The sequence below is a fragment of the Phoca vitulina genome, unplaced genomic scaffold (assembly GCF_004348235.1).
Source record: "Phoca vitulina isolate PV1807 unplaced genomic scaffold, GSC_HSeal_1.0 scaffold30, whole genome shotgun sequence".
Lineage (NCBI taxonomy): Eukaryota > Metazoa > Chordata > Mammalia > Carnivora > Phocidae > Phoca > Phoca vitulina.
The window spans coordinates 4,246,460-4,264,173 of NW_022589733.1; the positions used below are offsets into that span (position 1 = coordinate 4,246,460).

At 53.2% G+C, this 17,714-nt stretch overlaps 1 protein-coding gene across 2 annotated transcripts in view; it reads left to right on the top strand.

Annotated features, from left to right (window-relative positions):
* The window catches only part of NOD2 (nucleotide binding oligomerization domain containing 2), a 35,345-nt gene extending 18,156 nt beyond the window's left edge, over positions 1-17,189 (top strand). The window contains exons 4-11 of one of the 2 annotated variants that reach the window (XM_032424569.1): positions 3,619-3,702; positions 3,917-4,000; positions 6,248-6,331; positions 8,247-8,330; positions 9,055-9,138; positions 10,678-10,761; positions 14,188-14,271; positions 15,694-17,189. In XM_032424569.1, coding sequence (XP_032280460.1) covers positions 3,619-3,702; positions 3,917-4,000; positions 6,248-6,331; positions 8,247-8,330; positions 9,055-9,138; positions 10,678-10,761; positions 14,188-14,271; positions 15,694-15,766 — 661 coding nt within the window. In that variant the 3' untranslated portion in view covers positions 15,767-17,189. Of the gene's footprint in view, positions 1-3,618; positions 3,703-3,916; positions 4,001-6,247; positions 6,332-8,246; positions 8,331-9,054; positions 9,139-10,677; positions 10,778-14,187; positions 14,272-15,693 lie in introns of those variants that run through there. The other variant, XM_032424568.1, reaches the window with a different exon arrangement.
* Positions 17,190-17,714: the final 525 nt, after the last annotated feature.

Genomic DNA, 17,714 nt, shown 5'->3' on the forward strand with positions numbered 1-17,714 from the left:
ACCCCCCACAATTTATTTATTTTTATTTTTTTTTTTAAAGATTTTATTTATTTATTTGAGAGAGAGAATGAGACAGAGAGAGAGAGAGCATGAGAGGGGGAAGGATCAGAGGGAGAAGCAGACTCCCTGCTCAGCAGGGAGTCCGATGCGGGACTCGATCCCGGGACTCCAGGATCATGACCTGAGCCGAAGGCAGTCGCTCAACCAACTGAGCCACCCAGGCGCCCCTAGGAACCCCCCACAATTTAGAGGTGACTTAGGCCCCATGAGAGATTTTAAAATCCCAATGAGATGCGAATTCCAGGATCCAAGAGCTGGAAAGTGGCTGCAAAGTCGCACCGCATGCCCCCCACTTTTTTTTTTAAAGATTTTATTTTTCATTTGAGAGAGAGAGAGAGAGAGAGAGATCAGGAGCAGGGGGGGAGTTGCAGAGGGAGAAGCAGACTCCCCGCTGAGCAGGGAGCCCAATGTGGGGCTCGATCCCAGGACCCTGGGGTCATGACCTGAGCCAAAGGCAGATGCTCAACTGACTGAGCCACCCAGGCGCCCTGCACCTGCCCTTTCATCCTGCATGCAGTGCGGCACCCACATGAGGGTATGCTGTCACCCGTACTGCTTCCGGACCCCCGTCTGGACATGTGAGGTTTCCTTCCCCCTTTGGAACGTCTGTTCCCAAACCCGCAGGGCCTCTCTCCGTCTAGGGCCAGGTGAGAGCAGAGGTCATGGCCGGGTCTGGCAGCCAGCTGGCTGCAGGCTCCCCCACTTTCCTCCCTGCCTTGAAAGGGCATGTCCTGCTCCCTATTTAAAACCTCTGAGAAAGCAGAAGTGGTAGCTTAACATTAAAATCTACTCACAGCTTTCTGGGGCTTTTGGTCTATCCCAGATGACCTTATTTGACCCTAAGCAAGGGACAAGCCTCTCCTTGAATCTATTAAGATGGCACACCTTCTCTGGGCCAGAGCAGCAAGATTTTTTTTCCCTCTGGAGCAAACATATGCCTATCTATTAGAAACTTGGTGGCCTGTGTTATCCCTTACATAGGGTCCATGATCGTAAGTTTATAAATATAATGTAATAATAATAATATGTAGCATATTTTATATAGTTAACATGTATATTATAGATAATATATGTTATGAATATATCAAGAGGATATAGTGTTGACATATTTAAATTGGGTCATTTGCAGAGAGTTTAATAAAGGGACTGTTTACAGAGGCTTGGGCAGCAGTTAGGAAGAGCCAGAAAGGACAGGGCAGGGTCCTGGGGCCAGTGACGGTGGGGTGGGGATGGGGCTGTCACCCTCCGCAGGCCTGGAGAGGCAGGGCTGGGGGGCAGGTGTGGAGAAGGCTGCCTAGTAGGAGCTGAGACTACAGAAAGCTGGGAGAGTGGGGGTCCTGGCCTTTCCTCCCCTTCCCACTCTTGCCTTGACCAACCAACCGGGAGTTAGCGCAGGGTACCTGCTGCTGTCATCCGTAGGCATCAGCCCCTCAGGACCGAGAGCCAGGCAGAGAGGGGAAAGTGGATCTGGCCAGGCAAATGGAAGATGGCCAGCACCATACTCTGTTTCCCCAGGAAGGAGGAATCCCCATATTTTCACTCAGGAAGTCTGAGACCTGTCTGTGGGAGTCATTTTCCTGATAAAATATGAACGTGCATTTTTCTGAATAGTGGACCCGTCATCCTCAAAGGGGTCCTTGAGTCCCAAGAGGTCGGGAACCACTGGCCTGGATGATCCTTATAGACCAGTCCATCCTTAGAATGAACGGACCCCCTCTCCTCAGTTAAGGAAAGCCCACGTCACTCCCAGAATGTGTCAAAGGGCTGAGGGGAGGCTCGAGGTCTGTTTTTTATTCTCAGAAGAAGGTTCCAGTGCTCTGCTCGTAGGTGAAAAGGAGCTTGTGGAAATGCAGATTCGAGGGCCCATCCGCAGTGATTCTCATTCCCTAGGTCTGGGGTGGTTTGTGGGAACCAGCTTCATTTTGCATGAGCCGTAAAAGACCTTGACCAAGTCCCACTTCTGTTTACTCTCTGTACCGAAATTGCCAGTGCTGTGTGGGAGGGGAAAGGACCTGGAGGTTGCTGCTTGGGCATTTCCTGTGTGTGTGTGTGTGCGCGCGCGCGCGTGTGTGTGAGACAGAGACAGAGAGACAGAGAGACAGAGACAGAGGCTAGTGGACAGCGGGAGGACTCCTCTCCCCCACAGCCATACTGCCTCTCTCCCACTTGAATTGTTTCCATGCCAACAGAAACGCGCAGCCTCCAGGAAACCTGTCTACCGAGTGTCCCCAGCTAGGTTTCTTTAGACGCTGGCTCTGACTCTAGGCTGCTGGCTTTCACAGTTTTTGGGCTGTGACCCACTGTGAGAGAGAAGTTACAAGCAGGCACACAGGCATCTAAGACTGAAACAAAAACTTCACAAAATGACTTTCCGGTGTAAACTCGGATGCATTCTGCCCTCTTCTGTCCTTTCTCCCTTTTCAAAATGCTGCTGGGCCCTTCAGAGTTGATTTCATGACCCACCAGCGGGTCACGACCTGCAGCCTGAAAATCACGGCTCTAGGAGCCCCTAGAAGGCCTGGGGGGAGAGGCAGGGGATGTCATGCTCAGGGGTGGGGTTCGGAGCCAGACCTCCCTGGTCCAGATGCTTTAGGCACTGTGCAACCTTGGCGCGGTCACTCCACTTGTCTGTGCCTCAATTTCCTTCCCCTTAATAGACATCATGGTAGTACCTACGTGGTGAGCTTTTGTGAGGATTAAATACCTTTACTTTTGGGAAGTGCTTAGGTGAGCACTCCATGCATGCGAGCGGTCATGATTATAGGGAGCTTCTACCCATTCCAGGTGCTCACAGGGCTTTATGTGCACTGTCTCTTTAAATCTTACTCTACAGCCAGGTGGGGCTGGGAATACCATCCCCCCCTTTTTACCGAGGAAGGGAGCAGCAAATAACTAGTAAGTGGCTGCTAAGGATCCGAATTTCCACTGAGGGATTCCAGAGCCCACGTTGTTAACCTTTAAGTTAGGGTGTCCCCGATCTGCCTGAACAAGGGGATCATGGGCACAGTTGTTAACATACACAGATCCCTGGGCCCCACCGCCCCACACATACAGAATCACCAGCTCCAGGGGAGGGGCCTGAGAGTCTGTATTCTAGAGACGCTTTCTGAAGATCTTGTGGCATCAGGTGAGTTTGGGGGACGCTGCCCTCCGGTGCCCACCATCACCTCCTGCGGGGGAGGGGGCCGGCTAGTTCCCACCACACCCACCCACCTCGGGACCCTTCTGTGAGGCTGCTATGAAGATCATTTCTGTGTTACAAAGCTGGAAACAGTTCCTTGGACTAGGCCAGTGACCCCGAGGATTCCAGTGTTCTTTAGCAGGAGCTCTGGGTCCCCGCTTGCTGAGCTGTCCCCCACCTAGGGCATGGCGTCGGCACCCAGACCAGGGATGGGGGCGTCTCCTCTGTTCTGGGGCGCTCAGTGCTTTGCGGTGTTTTCCAGAAGCCCAGACGATGGCACTTTGGGCACGCGTGCAAATCTCTCCGGGGGTCTTGTTTATTTGATTTTTCTCTCGTCAGCTCCGTTTTCAAATTTATTTGTTTTGCCTTTTGTTCAGCTTGCGAGATAACAATATCTCCGACCGAGGTGTCTGCAAGCTCGTGGAGCATGCGCTGCAGAGCGAGCAGCTGCAGAAGTTAGCGTAAGTCGGGCTTGGGCTGCGGACGTCGGGGCCTCGTGCCCCCAGCCACGCTCCAGGCCGTGCCACCGGGGCCGTGAGCCGGGCCGGGGGGAGGTCTGCCTGGTCGGAGGGTGCGGGCGGCTCCTGTGCTGAGGGAACCGGCTACCCGGGGCTTGGGGTGGTCACTGACTGCCGTGCTTGGTTTCCATGGCTCCTCCCTTTTGGAACTTTTCAGGCTCTTCAACAACAAACTGACCGATGGCTGTGCACAACCCATGGCCAGGCTCCTTGCGTGTAAGGGGAACTTCTTGGCGTTAAGGTGAGCACTGCCTTTCTGCTGCACAGCTGAGTCCGCCTGGTCTGGCCTTGGCCCTGGCCCTGGCCCTGGCTCGGCCTCTGCTGGGCTGCTGATCTCCTGGCTGCTTTACAGGGCCAGCGTCGCCTTGGAGCAGGGTTTCGCCAATGCTCTGACCTCCCCAGCAAACTCCGGACCGGCTCTGCTCGGCTGAGGGCTTCCCGCCCTTTGACCTTTAGCCCCAGGGCTGAAGAGGGTTTCCAGGGCCTTTTCCTTCCCCGTGTCTAAGAGTGTCACGAGCTCTCTGGGGTTTCCCAGCTCACTGATGCACGTTGAGCACGGGCTGTGGGCAGAGGTGTGCATCAGTCTCCTGTCCCCACGGCGGTGGCAGCCAGTCACCGAAAAGCTCTCAGAAGGTCCTTTCAGCGCTTGGCGGGTCCGGCTTTGTACTCCAGTCTGTGAAGTCTGCGATTCTGCTGCTCTTGGCCCTCCCGGCTCAACTGGAGTCTCTCTCCTGACACTGTTAAATCACCTCTCCTGCTGGCCCCTGGCTTGGCCTGGCTTCTCTCTCTCTCTCTCTCTCTCTCTGGGAATGTCTTGCCTCCTGGATTTCTGTGGATGAACAATTGCTATTGTCCATTCTTTCTACCTGCTGGGCTGGGTTTGGGGATGGGAGCCTCCAGTTTTAAATTGCTAACCATGTAGCTCAGTCTCAGGCAGGGTTGCTGAGGCCAACCCCAGAGGTGGCTTTCTGTACAAAGGACTCTGTTCTGCCACCACCACCCGCTCCCCCAGACTCAGAATCCTGAGAGCCGCTGTGGCCAGGGGGAGGGCCGTGGGGTAGCGGGAAGGTGCTACACTCGAACCTGAGGCCTGGGTTCTGGGCTAGAATAGCACGATAGTTGAGAGCATGGGGCTCTGGGGATCAGACCGACTGAGGTTTGGGTCCAGGATCCCTGAGATTTGAATCCTCATTTGCTGTGTGACCTTGGGTCAGCCCAGTGTCTCTGTGACTCTGTTTCCCCTTCCGTAAAATGTGGATAATAATTACAGCTTCCTCCTAGGTTGTTGCGATGACTAGGTGAGTTAACATATGCAGAGACCCGGCACAGTAAGTCGGTGCTTTAAGCAGTGAGCTCAGTGGCTAAAAGATGGCGAATAATCCCGAAAGTTCTCAGTATGTTTGTCCAGTAGTTCAGGCCTCTGAGGAGGGATTAGATGTGCAAGAAATTTGTTGGGGAAAATGCCAATGAGGGGCAGAGGGGGAAGGCACTGGGGGAGGCTGGGCAAGTCAGGTCTGACCCTGAGTGAGGGGGAGAGGGAAGGAAGAGGGCTGGGAGGAAGTGTCCTGGCCTTCAGTGCAGTTCTGAGAGCACAGACGGTGGCGGCCAGTCCTCCAGCCAAGTGTGCCCAGCTGGGTCTTGTGTCTCCGGGTCACCGGCTGGGAGCCGCCTGTGGGAAGCGGGCCTCGGTACAGAGGCGACCTTGGGTTTCCCAGCCCAGCAGCAGGGGCCCTTAATCACAGGGCCTGTGGTCAGAGGTGTGAGAGGCCACCACACTCCTTCTGGAAGGGGATCATAGTGCCTGCCTTGCAGCATTATGAGCTAGAGTGGCTTCAAGGGCCTGAAAGTTCTCTAAAAAGAGGAAAGTGTATTATTCCAGGAAGCCTGGGGTTGTGGGTGAGAGTTCTGGGGACCTCCCTGAAACTCTCTGAGGTACCTGGATGTGGCTGAAGCCTCCCCCCTCCAGTCCCTGCTCAGCAGGATCCCCTTCCCTCTCCCAGCGGCCGGGGCCTGCCCTCTTTCCAGAACAGGTGAATGCTCCCTGCAGCAACAGTGGACCCAGGAGAGCTGCAGGGGGGCATGGAGTCTAGTGCCAGCCAGTGGCTGATGCAGGAGGAAAAGGTGTGATAGTGAGTCACCCTCCCTCCCCTGGGGAAACCACCTCCTAGGACACCTGCCTATTGTGCATTCTGCCCGTACCTGTCACACTGCTTTGCAAAACAGGTTTCCCCCACTTCTTTCCCTTTGCAGCTGGGAAATGAAGTAGCGGGAGTCATTACATCCCCCAAACAGGAATAGAAAAGCACATACGCTCACTGTTGGGCAGGCAGGAGCTAGAGGACAGGCTCCTGCGTCCTGCAGAGAGCTCCTCAAAGCTTTTCTCCATGTTTCTGTGTCTGGGACACACTTTTCCCAGCAGCCCCGGGCTTTCTGGGCACTCACATCTCCCTGTCCCGCACACTCTTAGCCTCCCTGCCTTCCCTTCCAGGCTGGGGAATAACCATATCACTGCCGCAGGAGCCCAGGTGCTGGCCGAGGGGCTCAGAGCCAACGCCTCCTTGCAGTTCTTGGGGTAGGTTGGATTCTGGGGCAGAGGGACCGCATTGGGGGGGGGGGGGTGGGGGGACTTAGAGGTAGGTGACACATTTCGGCCGGAAGGTCCCAGAGGCAGTGGGAGAGAGTGGGTGGCCCTTGGCTGCTTTGGTGTTTGTCTTTCACTCAACAAACAGGAAGCTCAGGAAGAGCCCGTGGTGGCAGGAAGCTCTCTGGTCCTCGCTGGGTCCAGGGCTGTGCCTCTCGCCCTCGTGAGTCCATCAGAACCACTTGGGAGCTTCTGAAGAATGCCTGGGCCCCACCCTAGACTAATTAAATGAAGCGCCCGGGTGCAGGGCTTAGGAATCAGTCATTTTAAAAAAAACCTCTGCCGAGGTTGTGCGGCCAGGGATGAGAAGCAGGGTAAGAGAGGGAGGTGGACAAGGCTGGAGACTGGCCCCAGGATGGGAGGGGGCCTTGCCGGGTTCTTCAGAGCGCGTGTTGCTGTGGGGTCAGGCCAGGCCTTCCAGGGAGGGCAGAAGAGTCAGACGCGGGCTGGGAGGGCAATCCCACAGACCACAGGTCCCCACAGAGTGTTGCGGGGGGCGGGGGGAGGAGGGGGGCGTCCTCTGGTTGCCAGGCAGAGTGACCACCCCCCAGGATGGCATCCTTGCAGTCCCCGCTCCCGTCCTGCCTCCCCTGGTGTGAGCTAGGGTCCCTTGGACGAGAAATGCGGGTTTGAGGACCAAGACTGTAGGAAGAGAGACTAAAACCTTAGGGCCCAACCCATTTCATAGGCAGGCGAGCTGCCCACACGCTTGGGAGATCAGCACCTTTCCAAGCCGCGTGCCCAGCCCCACAGAGTCCAGCACAAGCGTGGCCCCAGCCCTACCAAGCTCTCTCCTGCTCGGGGTCACAACTAGTGGATCGGGGCCGTTCTCTTTCAACACATGTTTATTAAGGCACCTGTCTGGACCAGGCACTGTGCTCAAACCTCCAGATGCTATCCTCTGATACAAACTGTTCTGAATATTGGTTTTTTCTTGCTTAACAATATATCTTTCATACCCTAATGACCCCATTTTTGAAAGACAAGCCGCTTAGTATTCCACGGGCTGGATGGCTGTAATCTCTTTAACCCAGCTCCTTTTGAGACACACTGAGGTTGTTCCAGGTTTTTTGCTGGTTGTTGGCACTCTCCCCGGGGCACAGAGCGGTGCTGGTGCGGAGCCGGGGCTCAGTAAATATTTACCTGATGAATGAAAGCGCAGTGAACCTCTTAGTTAGGCCACCTTTGCTCACGTGTGCCCAGCCAGGTCCGGGCTCACTTCCCGTGTGTAAAACAGCCAGGTCACAACGTCTGAGCCAGGCCCCACCTTTGAAAAGGGAAACATCCATCCAAACTGCAGGAGGTCTCGGGGGATGACCCCAGGGGTGAAGGAGTTTGACACCATGAAGGAAAGGGGATGCTAGGGTGGAACAAGGATGACCCCGGGGTGAAGGAGTTTGACACCATGAAGGAACGGGGGACGCTAGGGAGGAGCAAGAGAGAGAGAGCTGGCTTGTGGGAAAAGAGTGAGACTTGTTTCGGGTGGTCCTGGAGGATAGTTGAGGGCTAGGGGGTAGCAGTCCCTGGGAAGAAGGGTCAGGAAAAATGTTAACCCTGTGACTTGTCACTGAGAGGCAGTTCCCTGTCCCTGAGGGCATGTGCTAGGTGGGCCTCTATTGTTCTGTAAATCTGACTGAAAAATGTGAGTGTAGTTTGGCCATGCTCCAAAAAGGTGGAGGTAGGACCACTTTGCTGGGACCTAGGAGCCCCACTGAGACCATTCTGGAATTGGGTGGTCGTAGCCCCTCCAGCCGGGGACGTAGAGAGGAAGGGCAGGCTTCATGCATGTCTAGAACACACAGCAGTTACTCACTGACCGACTGACAGAATCTGTTGGCCTTTTTAGGTTGTGGGGCAACAAGGTGGGTGATGAGGGGGCCCAGGCCTTGGCTGAAGCCTTGGGGGATCACCAGAGCTTGAGGTGGCTCAGGTAAGCTTCGGGGTCTGCATGGCCGTGGGGAGCGGGCATGAGGAGGGAGGAGCCTGGGCCAGTAAGTCCTTCATTTGCTTGAACTTTGTTTTACATCTCCCCCACCCCCCATGTTAGGCAGTGGGATGAGAAAAAAAGACCCTTGGATTTGGAGTCAGGACATTTGAGTCTTTCTGGGTGACTTTGGAGTATCCCTTCTCCTCTCAAGGGTCTTGATTCTCAGGGGCAACTAGGTGGCTCAGTCCGTTAAGCATCCAGCTCTTGATTTCGGCTTAGGTCATGATTTCAGGGTCGTGAGATCGAGCCCCGCGTCCAGCTCTGCGCTCAGCATGGAGCCTACTTAAGATTCTCTTCCCCTCTCCCTCTGCCCCTCCCCATTCTCTCTCTCTCTTTCTCTTACTAAGAAATATTAAAAAAAAATTCTAAAATGGGTCTTGATTCCCTATCTATAAATTGAAGATTTGGGGCTGCATCAGATATATTTTATCTCAAGAACCAACTCTAGTCCATTAATAGTGACTACCCAGGACATCATGTCGGGAGGGAGTCTAAGGCTGCTTCCTGGGCTTCATGGACAAGAGCACTGTAATCAATCAGTCGTGTCCGAAATCAAGCCGACTAGGAAGCTGGGCCATGGGTGTCGTGCATTTTGCCCTTCTTGGCTTAGCTTCTCTCTGAGGTCCCTCCCTGCCCTGACACGTCGTTGTTCTTTGATTCCATTCAGCCTGGTGGGCAACAACATCGGCAGCGTGGGGGCTCAAGCCTTAGCATTAATGTTGGAAAAGAACATGGCACTGGAAGAACTCTGGTGAGATCGGGGGGTCCCCTGCTCTGGGGGGCAGATAACAGCCTTTCTTCATTCCCGGGCCTCCTCCGTGGAAGCGGATAAAACTGAGCTGGATAATCAAGCGGTTGGGCTTTTGGGTTTGTCTTTCTCTATGACCTGGGTGGTGTGAAGCATAGAGAGCCTGGCCTGTAGGTGCTGATTCTTTTCATTAATTATATTTATGGGTTTGTATACTACCTCCATGTGGCATAATGGTTGAGAGCAGAGACCCTGGAATCCAGCTGGCTGAGCTTCCAGGCCTGCTGTGATCTCGGGCAAGTCATCTAATAATCTCTGCATCCCAGGTTTCTTACCTGTAAAATGAGGGCATGACTGCTTCCAACGGTGAAGCATATGTTATCATACTCATAATGTTTTGTTATTTCTAAGTTGAGTGCCTAAGAACACCGGAGAGTAGAGTGAGGGTCACCTTAGAAGGTGGAGTGGGGTTTGGAGCAAGTTCAAAGGTGACCCATAAATTGTACTCGCATTGTTGACCTGAAACTGATTCTAAGTTTCCCGTCCTTTCGATGCCACTAGTCTGGTCTTCGTATGACACGTTCTGGGCAGTCCCTGATTATATCAGGGAGGTCGAACACTGCTTTCTCCAAGAAGTGGAAGGGCATTGAAACCTCTGATCATTGTCACAAAATGGATATTGTGGTGGCCTTGGCTGTCAGCAGGGCTCCCCAGCTCTGCCGATGTCCCATTGATTATACCCCGACTGGACTGTACCACTCGGAAATTCTCGTTAGAGGCGGGTCTCACCCTTGGGCGTATCAGTTATGACTACACGATTAGGCTGCAGGGGAGGGAAAAACTCCATGTCCAGTGGCTCAAACCAGTAAAGGATTTATTTTTTTCACGTCCCACCGGTCTGGAGGTCGGCGGCGTGGGGCCGGCGTAATGGCTCCACCAGGCCAGCAGGGGTCGGAGACTCTGTCTCTCTGTCGCTTCAGATCCTCAGTCTGTGGCTTCGCTGTCAAGGTTGGGTGCCGCATGGTCACCAGAGGGCTGCTCTACCTGCACTACTATTTCTGTGTCCCCAGATTCAGTCTATATATCCAGGAAGGGCAGGAGGCACAGGCCAGTGAGGTCTCTCTCTTTGAAAGAGCATGTCCAGGAGCCCCATCTGCCGGGTTCCCCTTGTGTGTTAATGGCCATGTGGATGTCACCGACCAACCCCGGCCAGAGTGGAGAGTGGGAAATGCAGCTTTTTTTTTTTTTTTTAAATCAAGCACAGGGTTGCCCAAATGGAATGAGGCTTCTGTTAATAAGGAAGGGAAAATGGCTATTAGGTCACCGGGACATGAGGAAGCCTGGGGTGAATTCTCTCCCAGAGACACCCCTGGGATTGAAGACCCTCACATCCGACTCTCCCGGTTCTCACTTTATCTGTAAATGTAGATTTTCAGAAGTTGGCTTTTCTAACTGGGGGGCAAGCAGGTTAATCCGTACTGACATCCTCTTCTATAATAAATGTTACCATATCAACCGGATTTTCTCTCTTGTTCTTGCCAGCCTGGAGGAGAACCATCTCCAGGATGAAGGTGTGTGTTCTCTTGCCAAAGGACTTGAGAGGAATTCAAGTTTGAAAGTTCTGAAGTAAGGAACCCGTAAGCAGGAGCCGGGATGATAATGACTGGCCCGGTGGGGGGGTTGGCGGGGGGTGTCTCTGGGCAGCTTCCCACCTGGCTAACTCACCCAGGGTGACCTGGCAGAAATCGGCTGGTAGGGTCAGGGATCCCCCAGACACAGATGGGGATTCAGTGCAAGTTGTTTACCGGGGAGGTGGTCCCAGCATGCACTGATGAGAGGTCAGTGAAATGATGTGGGGGAGGACAGGGATCCAGTAACAAGTGTGTCATCAAGCAGTTATCACCCCACTTATCACCGAGGCCAATAGCGGCTCAGACCTGCTGGGGAGCTCCAGGAGCCCCTACCCAAGCGAGGAGCGAGGCACCAGGGGTATTTAGCTTGTCCTTCATCGGTGTGCTTGTGGGGATATGAATTTTCCAGCACTTCCGGTTTGCCCTGCACATGGCCGAGCATGCTCCGGGGCGTCCGTACAAAGGCCTCAGGCAGAGAGTGGAGGTCTTCCCAGCAAGCGGCCCTCAGAGTTAGAGGGGAAAGCTGAGGGCATATGGGTGGGTTGCCAATGGAATCTGCTATGGGGCTTACAGGACATGCCCCCTCTCCAGGGGCCATCTCTAGCTCTGGCAGATGTCTTCTTCCATCATCTCTGGTGGGTTCTCTTAGGTTATACAGGTAGGCGTGCTTGCATTTATTCATGTGTGCATTCATTCATTTCTTTGTTGTATATCCATGCCTACATTCATCCATTTATGTTTGATGCAAGAAATATTTCTGGAGCGCTCACTGTGCCAGGCGCTATTGGAGGCCCCGAGGATAGAGTGGTGGAAAGAACAGAGCAGGCCTCAGCCCCCTTAGCTCTTAGATTCTAATGGGAGAGGCAGATAATGAACAAGTAAGCAAATATACAAGATTATTTATAATAAAGGATCGAAAGAGAAGAGAATTCAAGGGAAAGATGTGTCAGGGAGTGTCTGGAGGGGCAGGGTTGCAGCTGCCTGGGAAAGGCCTCTCTGGGAAGGTGGCATGGGAGTTGAAACCTTGAATAATAAGAAAAGTTATTGTTCTTATAATGCTGAGGTCTCAGGAATGCACACTCTAGGTGGACCGAACAGCAAGTGCAAAGGCCCTGTGGCAGAAACAAGCTTGGTGGTTTTGGGAACAGCGGGCAGGGCCTGCATGGTTGGACTGTATATAGGGGTGAGTGGAGGGAGGAAGGGGCAGGGTGAGGAGGCCACATAGGCCTCAGAGCCATGGGAAGGATTTGGGGCTTTATTCTAGGGGCCTTGAGAAGCCTTTGGAGGATTTTAATCTGCGCAGTGACATGATCTGATTTACATCATAACAAGATCATGCTTGCTGCTTTGTGCCGAACAGATGGGAGGAGGGGTAAGATGGAAGCAGGGAGACCAGTCGGGAGCTCCTGCTGTCTTCCAGGCGGGAGATGAAGCAGAGAGACTTGGATCAGGCTGGTGGCGGAGGAGAAGGCTGGTTGAAGGCGGGTAGGCGCTGATTGGAGGTCCTGCGGAGGGAGGGTCCGGGAGCCGGAGGGCTGGAGGGTGGCAGCGCCGGCCGGAAGTGGTGGCGAGCCCTGGTGGTGGGCTCAGCGGGCAGGTCCCCACCCACGAGGACAGGGACGGCCGACGTGAGGAGGAGCCCAGCTAGGGATCATCAGGGGCTTGTGCGCGGGCTCTCCGAGGCTGGCGCCGCACCTGCCGGGGTGCCAAAGATCTCACTGGAGAGGGACGTCAGGGCATCCTCAGACAGCTCCTTGTGCGACAGGAAGGGTGGCATCTGCCCTGGCAAATGTGGCCCGTGGAACACGCTCGCCTTCAGCGGCGGGCAGACAGCTGCCTCTGGGAGAGTGTCTGCTTTGCTGCCAGCCCGCCAGCCACTCTGGCAACACTTGTTTGTATTGCTTTGCAGGGGCGAGGAAGTTGCCAAATGTTTGGGGAAAACACTTCCGCCCGTCACTTGGGTGAAACCGGGCTGGGAGGCCTGGGGGACGCCAGGACTGTCTAAGTGGGGACGCCAGGCTTTGCACACGGGGGGCCGACGGCATACCTGGCTTAGTACTAACCAGGTGTGACACGGCACGTTTGTCCTCCGTCGCTGTCACAGACTTAGCCCCGTCTACCCCGAGGGCTGCCAGGTGATGGCAGCAGGGCTTGGCCCACGCTGCCTAGTCCAGAGCCTTAACATTAAGCTCCCCTGAATTCCATCATCCCTCACTGTTTCCCCTTCTTGGGGCGCCTGGGTGGCTCATTCAGTTAAGCATCTGAGTTTGGCTCAGGTCACGGTCTTGGGGTCCTGGGATCGAGCCCCGCATCGGACTCCCCGCTCAGTGGGGAGTCTGCTTGTCCCTCTGCCCCTTCCCCCTGCTTGTACTCTCTCTCTCTCAAATAAATAAATGAAATCTTAAAAAAAAAAAATGGGGGGAGCTTCTTATGTACCTTAAAAAAAGAAAAAAAAAGCCTGCATCCTTCTTTTTCCAGGCAGAGTGGCTGCCAAATGTTGGTTAAGTGTGTGGGCCCTGGCACCTGGCGGGTTGGGTTTGGACCCCAGCTCCAACATTACCCGCTGTTTCTCCTTGGTTTTGTGCTTCAGTAGCATTGAGTGTAAAGGGGGGTAATAATGGGACCCTGCTCTTCGGGTTGTGAGCGTCACTGGGGTGACAGAGGTATTGAGCTGGCACATAGTAAGAGTTCAGCAGATATTGGCTGTTATTATTATCAGCGCTGGCTTAGGGTCAGCTTCCTGGGTGGTCCTGAAATCCTGGAGGTGGCAGACACATCGTGGAGATGTCTCGAAGGCCAAGCTCTGAGCTTAAAAAGAACAGCAGGGGGTGGTGGCTCTTCTCTGCTGTCTCTGACAGTGCGCCTTCTCCCCTCCCAATTGCCAACCTCGTATTTTCTCGAATCCATGTCCCTGTGCCCCCCATCCCCACCCCACATGAAAATATTACTGTTCATTGATTATTTCCCATCAGTTGAGTACGGTGCCAAATGCACCACAGAATATGCCATTCTTTTGTTTAAGTCTTAGACTCCACGAGGTAGGTGCTCTTTTAGGTCTGTCTTACAGATGAGGAAGTTGGGATTAATTTGCCTGAGATCAAAAAAGATGCGGTGTAAGTTGGATTGGAACCCAGGGAGTAAAATGCACATACTTAACCCCCATGCCATAGCCCCTTCCTAAGGGAGTAGCTACCTAACTAGATACATGAATCTGGGGAACAGAGGAGAGAGGGGTGCATTTCCTTGTAGGCCTTGAACCTTTGTGGATGAGCTTATTGGGAATCTCAGACAAGAGAGTGACATGTCAAGGGGGCAGGTAGGCTTCTGTAGGCTGGCCAACTCCCAAAGCCTCCTTTAATTGGACAGGCCCAAGAGGAGAACCAAGCATCCTTGAAGCTCACCTTTCAGTCTTTCTCTCCAGGCTGTCTAACAACTGTTTCACCTACCTTGGGGCAGAAGCCCTCCTGTGGGCCCTGGAAAGGAATGATACCATCCTGGAAGTCTGGTAAGGCCCCTGGGCAGGCCTCTTTACCTCTCTGAGCCTCCCTTTTCCAATCTGTAAAATGGGGCCAGGAAAGAGGGGGAACTCATTTTCCCTCTGGGCTCTGACATTCTGTGACATTCTGCATGCAGTGGATCTAATTTCTCTCTGGGGAAGATGTTTTCACGTCTCCAAGCATGGATCAAGTGGTTCATTTTTAAACCCTGAGTATTCAGGAATGTTTCAGTCCAGGTAACAGCGTAGGAGGGGGTGTGGTGGAAGACGGACACGGACACAGGAATTTGGGGGCGTTGCACCTGCCTTCCCAGGTTGGGGCTGTTGCCTCTGGGTGGAGGTGACATTGGTGGGGGGGGGGCGGGGGAAGGAGGTACTGTTGTACAGTGTTTCCAGGTCTTTATAATTAAAAGCCATGTTCTTTCATGTGTTTGAAAAAAGCATTGAGTCACACCTTCAGAGATTTATGCTCCTTCTTTACAGGGATATATTTATCACTCACAGAGTAAGTATGAAGTTTCCCGCTGTACGTGTTTCAGGCACTGGGCTATAAGCCCATCTTTTAAAACTAGGAGATTCCCCCCATGGAAATCTATATTTCTGAGTTTTCTCCCCAAAGTTTCCAACTCTGGGTCCGCACGGAAAATGCCAGGAAGTAAGTAGAGTAGAGTAGGGCTGACCCCACTGAGCTCTTGCCGACTGTACACCTAGCAAGCTTGGCGTCCTGGACCAGGCCCCTTTGACTGCCGTACGTCTCATCCCTGCGAGCTTGTGACCCCTGCTTCGCATATGCCAACTGACCGGTCCCTCCCTTAAAAATCAAGGCAGCAGCAACAAGACGTATTGGATGATGAAGTTAAAAATGAAGACTTGTCGGAGTCTGCCCTGGGAAGAGATTTTTCCTTTCTGTGTGATTGTGTAATCCCTGTAGGCCATGAGGTCCTCAGGTCCTGGGCAGAGTGTGGGTTTTTGTTTTTGTGTTTGTTTTAAACCATTGCATGGTCATAGGAAATGTCACATTCTGCGTCTGGGGGGGTGGGGGGGGAAGGAAGCCAGCATCATGTTGATATTTTAAGGGTTCTGATGTTATTTGCCGCCTGTTGGCAGAGCTTGGGAGGGCATCAGTGTTTGCTCATTGCATTCTTGACGGATTCTGCTGTTGCCTTAAAAAGAATCGCCAGCCTTGGGGAGTCGGGGCCGGCTGGGTCTAGGGTGGGTTTTCTCTGCAGAGTCCCAGAGGCTTGCTTCATCACACGCAATGATTCATGAGCCGCCCTGGTGGACCAAGGCTAACACCAGCATGGGAGGGCTGCAGCTGGGCCCAAGGGGCCAGGCCATTGAGGCCCAGGTTTAGGAAGTAGCAGCTTCCAATTAAAAGCACCGCCCTGGCTCAGCACTCATCCAAACCTCTCTTTGCTTTATCCCCTTTAGGCTCCGAGGCAACGCTTTCTCTCCCGAGGAAATTGAGAGGCTCAGCCAGAGCGACACCAGACTCTTGCTCTGAAGCCTGGGGGCCAATGTTTATCTCAGTTTGTTTGCGAACAGGCTGTGGGTTTAGATCCCAGGAGCTGGATTACATCTGGCAGCAGCCCATTCACACAGAGCCGTGTCCTGCCCAGGGAGGGCTGGCGCAATGGGTCATCTTTGTTCCGGCAGAGGAAGGAGCCACGGTGCCCTTCGGAGCAGACTTTTCTGCAGCCGACTTTTGCATCCGGTTCTTCCTACGATTCAGTCCATGGACTGTAGCAGAGGGACAGCTCCTGCCGCCGACTCCAGCTGATCTGACGTGGGTCAGTGGGGCCCGTGGATGTTACTGCGTGCCCGTCACTGTCGAGACCTAGACCCACAGGAGAGGCCCCTTCCCACCTGCCTTGCAATGAGGAGGGGGACTCAGGAAGCAACTTTCTGCCGGGTTTTAACCCCTGGGTTGTCATCTCTCCAGGCTCTTCCCCACATCTGGTCCCTCCACCCATCCTGGACCCCCGCATGGGGCACTTCCTCTGTGGGGAAGGACTCAGAATACTGGTGTTCTCAGCTTTGATATTTATAGCCTCCCCCACCCCACCCCCCACACATACGCAGGGTGGGAAGGGCTATAATTTACCTGCTGCCCTTCCTGATACTTGACCTTATTGAAAGGGGACATGTGACAGCCATTTAGTTCCTCCAGACATTCTAGATTTTCACTTGCTCTGAGCCAAAAGGCTGAGAAGCGATTTTCAAGAAAAATAAGACCACACTACAGCTAATATCATATGCATACTTTTATTTCCGATGAAATCAATTAGTCTTCAGTTAAGCCTTTGGAAGCCACTCTCCACCCAAATGCAGTTTTTTACAATCAGTCCGGGCCAGAATTTTGAGCAGTCCCACCAGGGCTCTGGTTGATGCCTGGGAGCTGGACTCTGACAGCAGACTTCTAAAATATATTCATAAGAGATGGTTCAGTGTTATGTGATAGAAAGTTATGGATCAAAAGTTTACAGGGGCAAAATCAAAGACTTTTCCATATAAGGCAGATATTTTTCTGGGTTTTTTTTTTTCCCAAATGATGCATGTTGAAGCCTCTGTAAATGGTAGGTGCTGTACAAGTGTTATTATTTAAACATTATTATTTGTGAACACTGGTTAATATTTATAAGCCACTTTGTTTTATTCTCCCCAGTTTGTTTTTATAAAAAACACAACCATGGATTTTATGCTGTAAATAGTCACAGAGAAGAAAACTGTGGAGAGGCCCCCAAAGCTGTCTTCACTGTGACCAAATATTTAAAAAAAACATTCCTGAACGTTGCCAGATATTTAAGCACAGTTTTCTACTTGGAGGGGGAAGGATGATGTTTGGACCAGAAAATGTATTGGTTAGGGCAAAAGCAGTTCTTAGAAATAGGCTTGCAAAAAAACTCTCTGGGCGGGGCGCCTGGGTGGCTCAGTGGGTGAAGCATCTGCCTTCTGCTCAGGTCATGATCCCAGGGTCCTGGGATCGAGCCCCACATTGGGCTCCCTGCTCGGCAGGAAGCCTGCTTCTCCCTCTCCCCCTCCCCCTGCTTGTGTTCCCTCTCTCGCTGTCTCTCTCTCTCAGATAAATAAAATCTTTAAAAAAAAAAAAAACTCTCTGGGCTTTGGCTTAGAAAGGTCTAACCCTGCGTGAAGTCTGTGCAGGAGCCTCGTGGTGCCCCTCATGGCTGCAAGGCAAACGTGAGGAGGCCTCTGGGCCTCCCTTGATTCTCTCCCCGTGTCTCCAGAAGTCTTTAGCAGGAGAAGGTTGGAGAAGGTTCGGGAATAGCTCTCCTCAGCAAGCAGCCTCCTGGGTAGGCCTTGTTGAAATCATTCTCAGCTACATTAATGAGCAAGAGCTCAGGTAGCTCCTCACCGAAGTGAGATCCGCTTCCTGGGAATGTTTTGTGTGGGCCTGGCTCGTGAAATACTGCGGCATCTCCATGGGCTCCTGT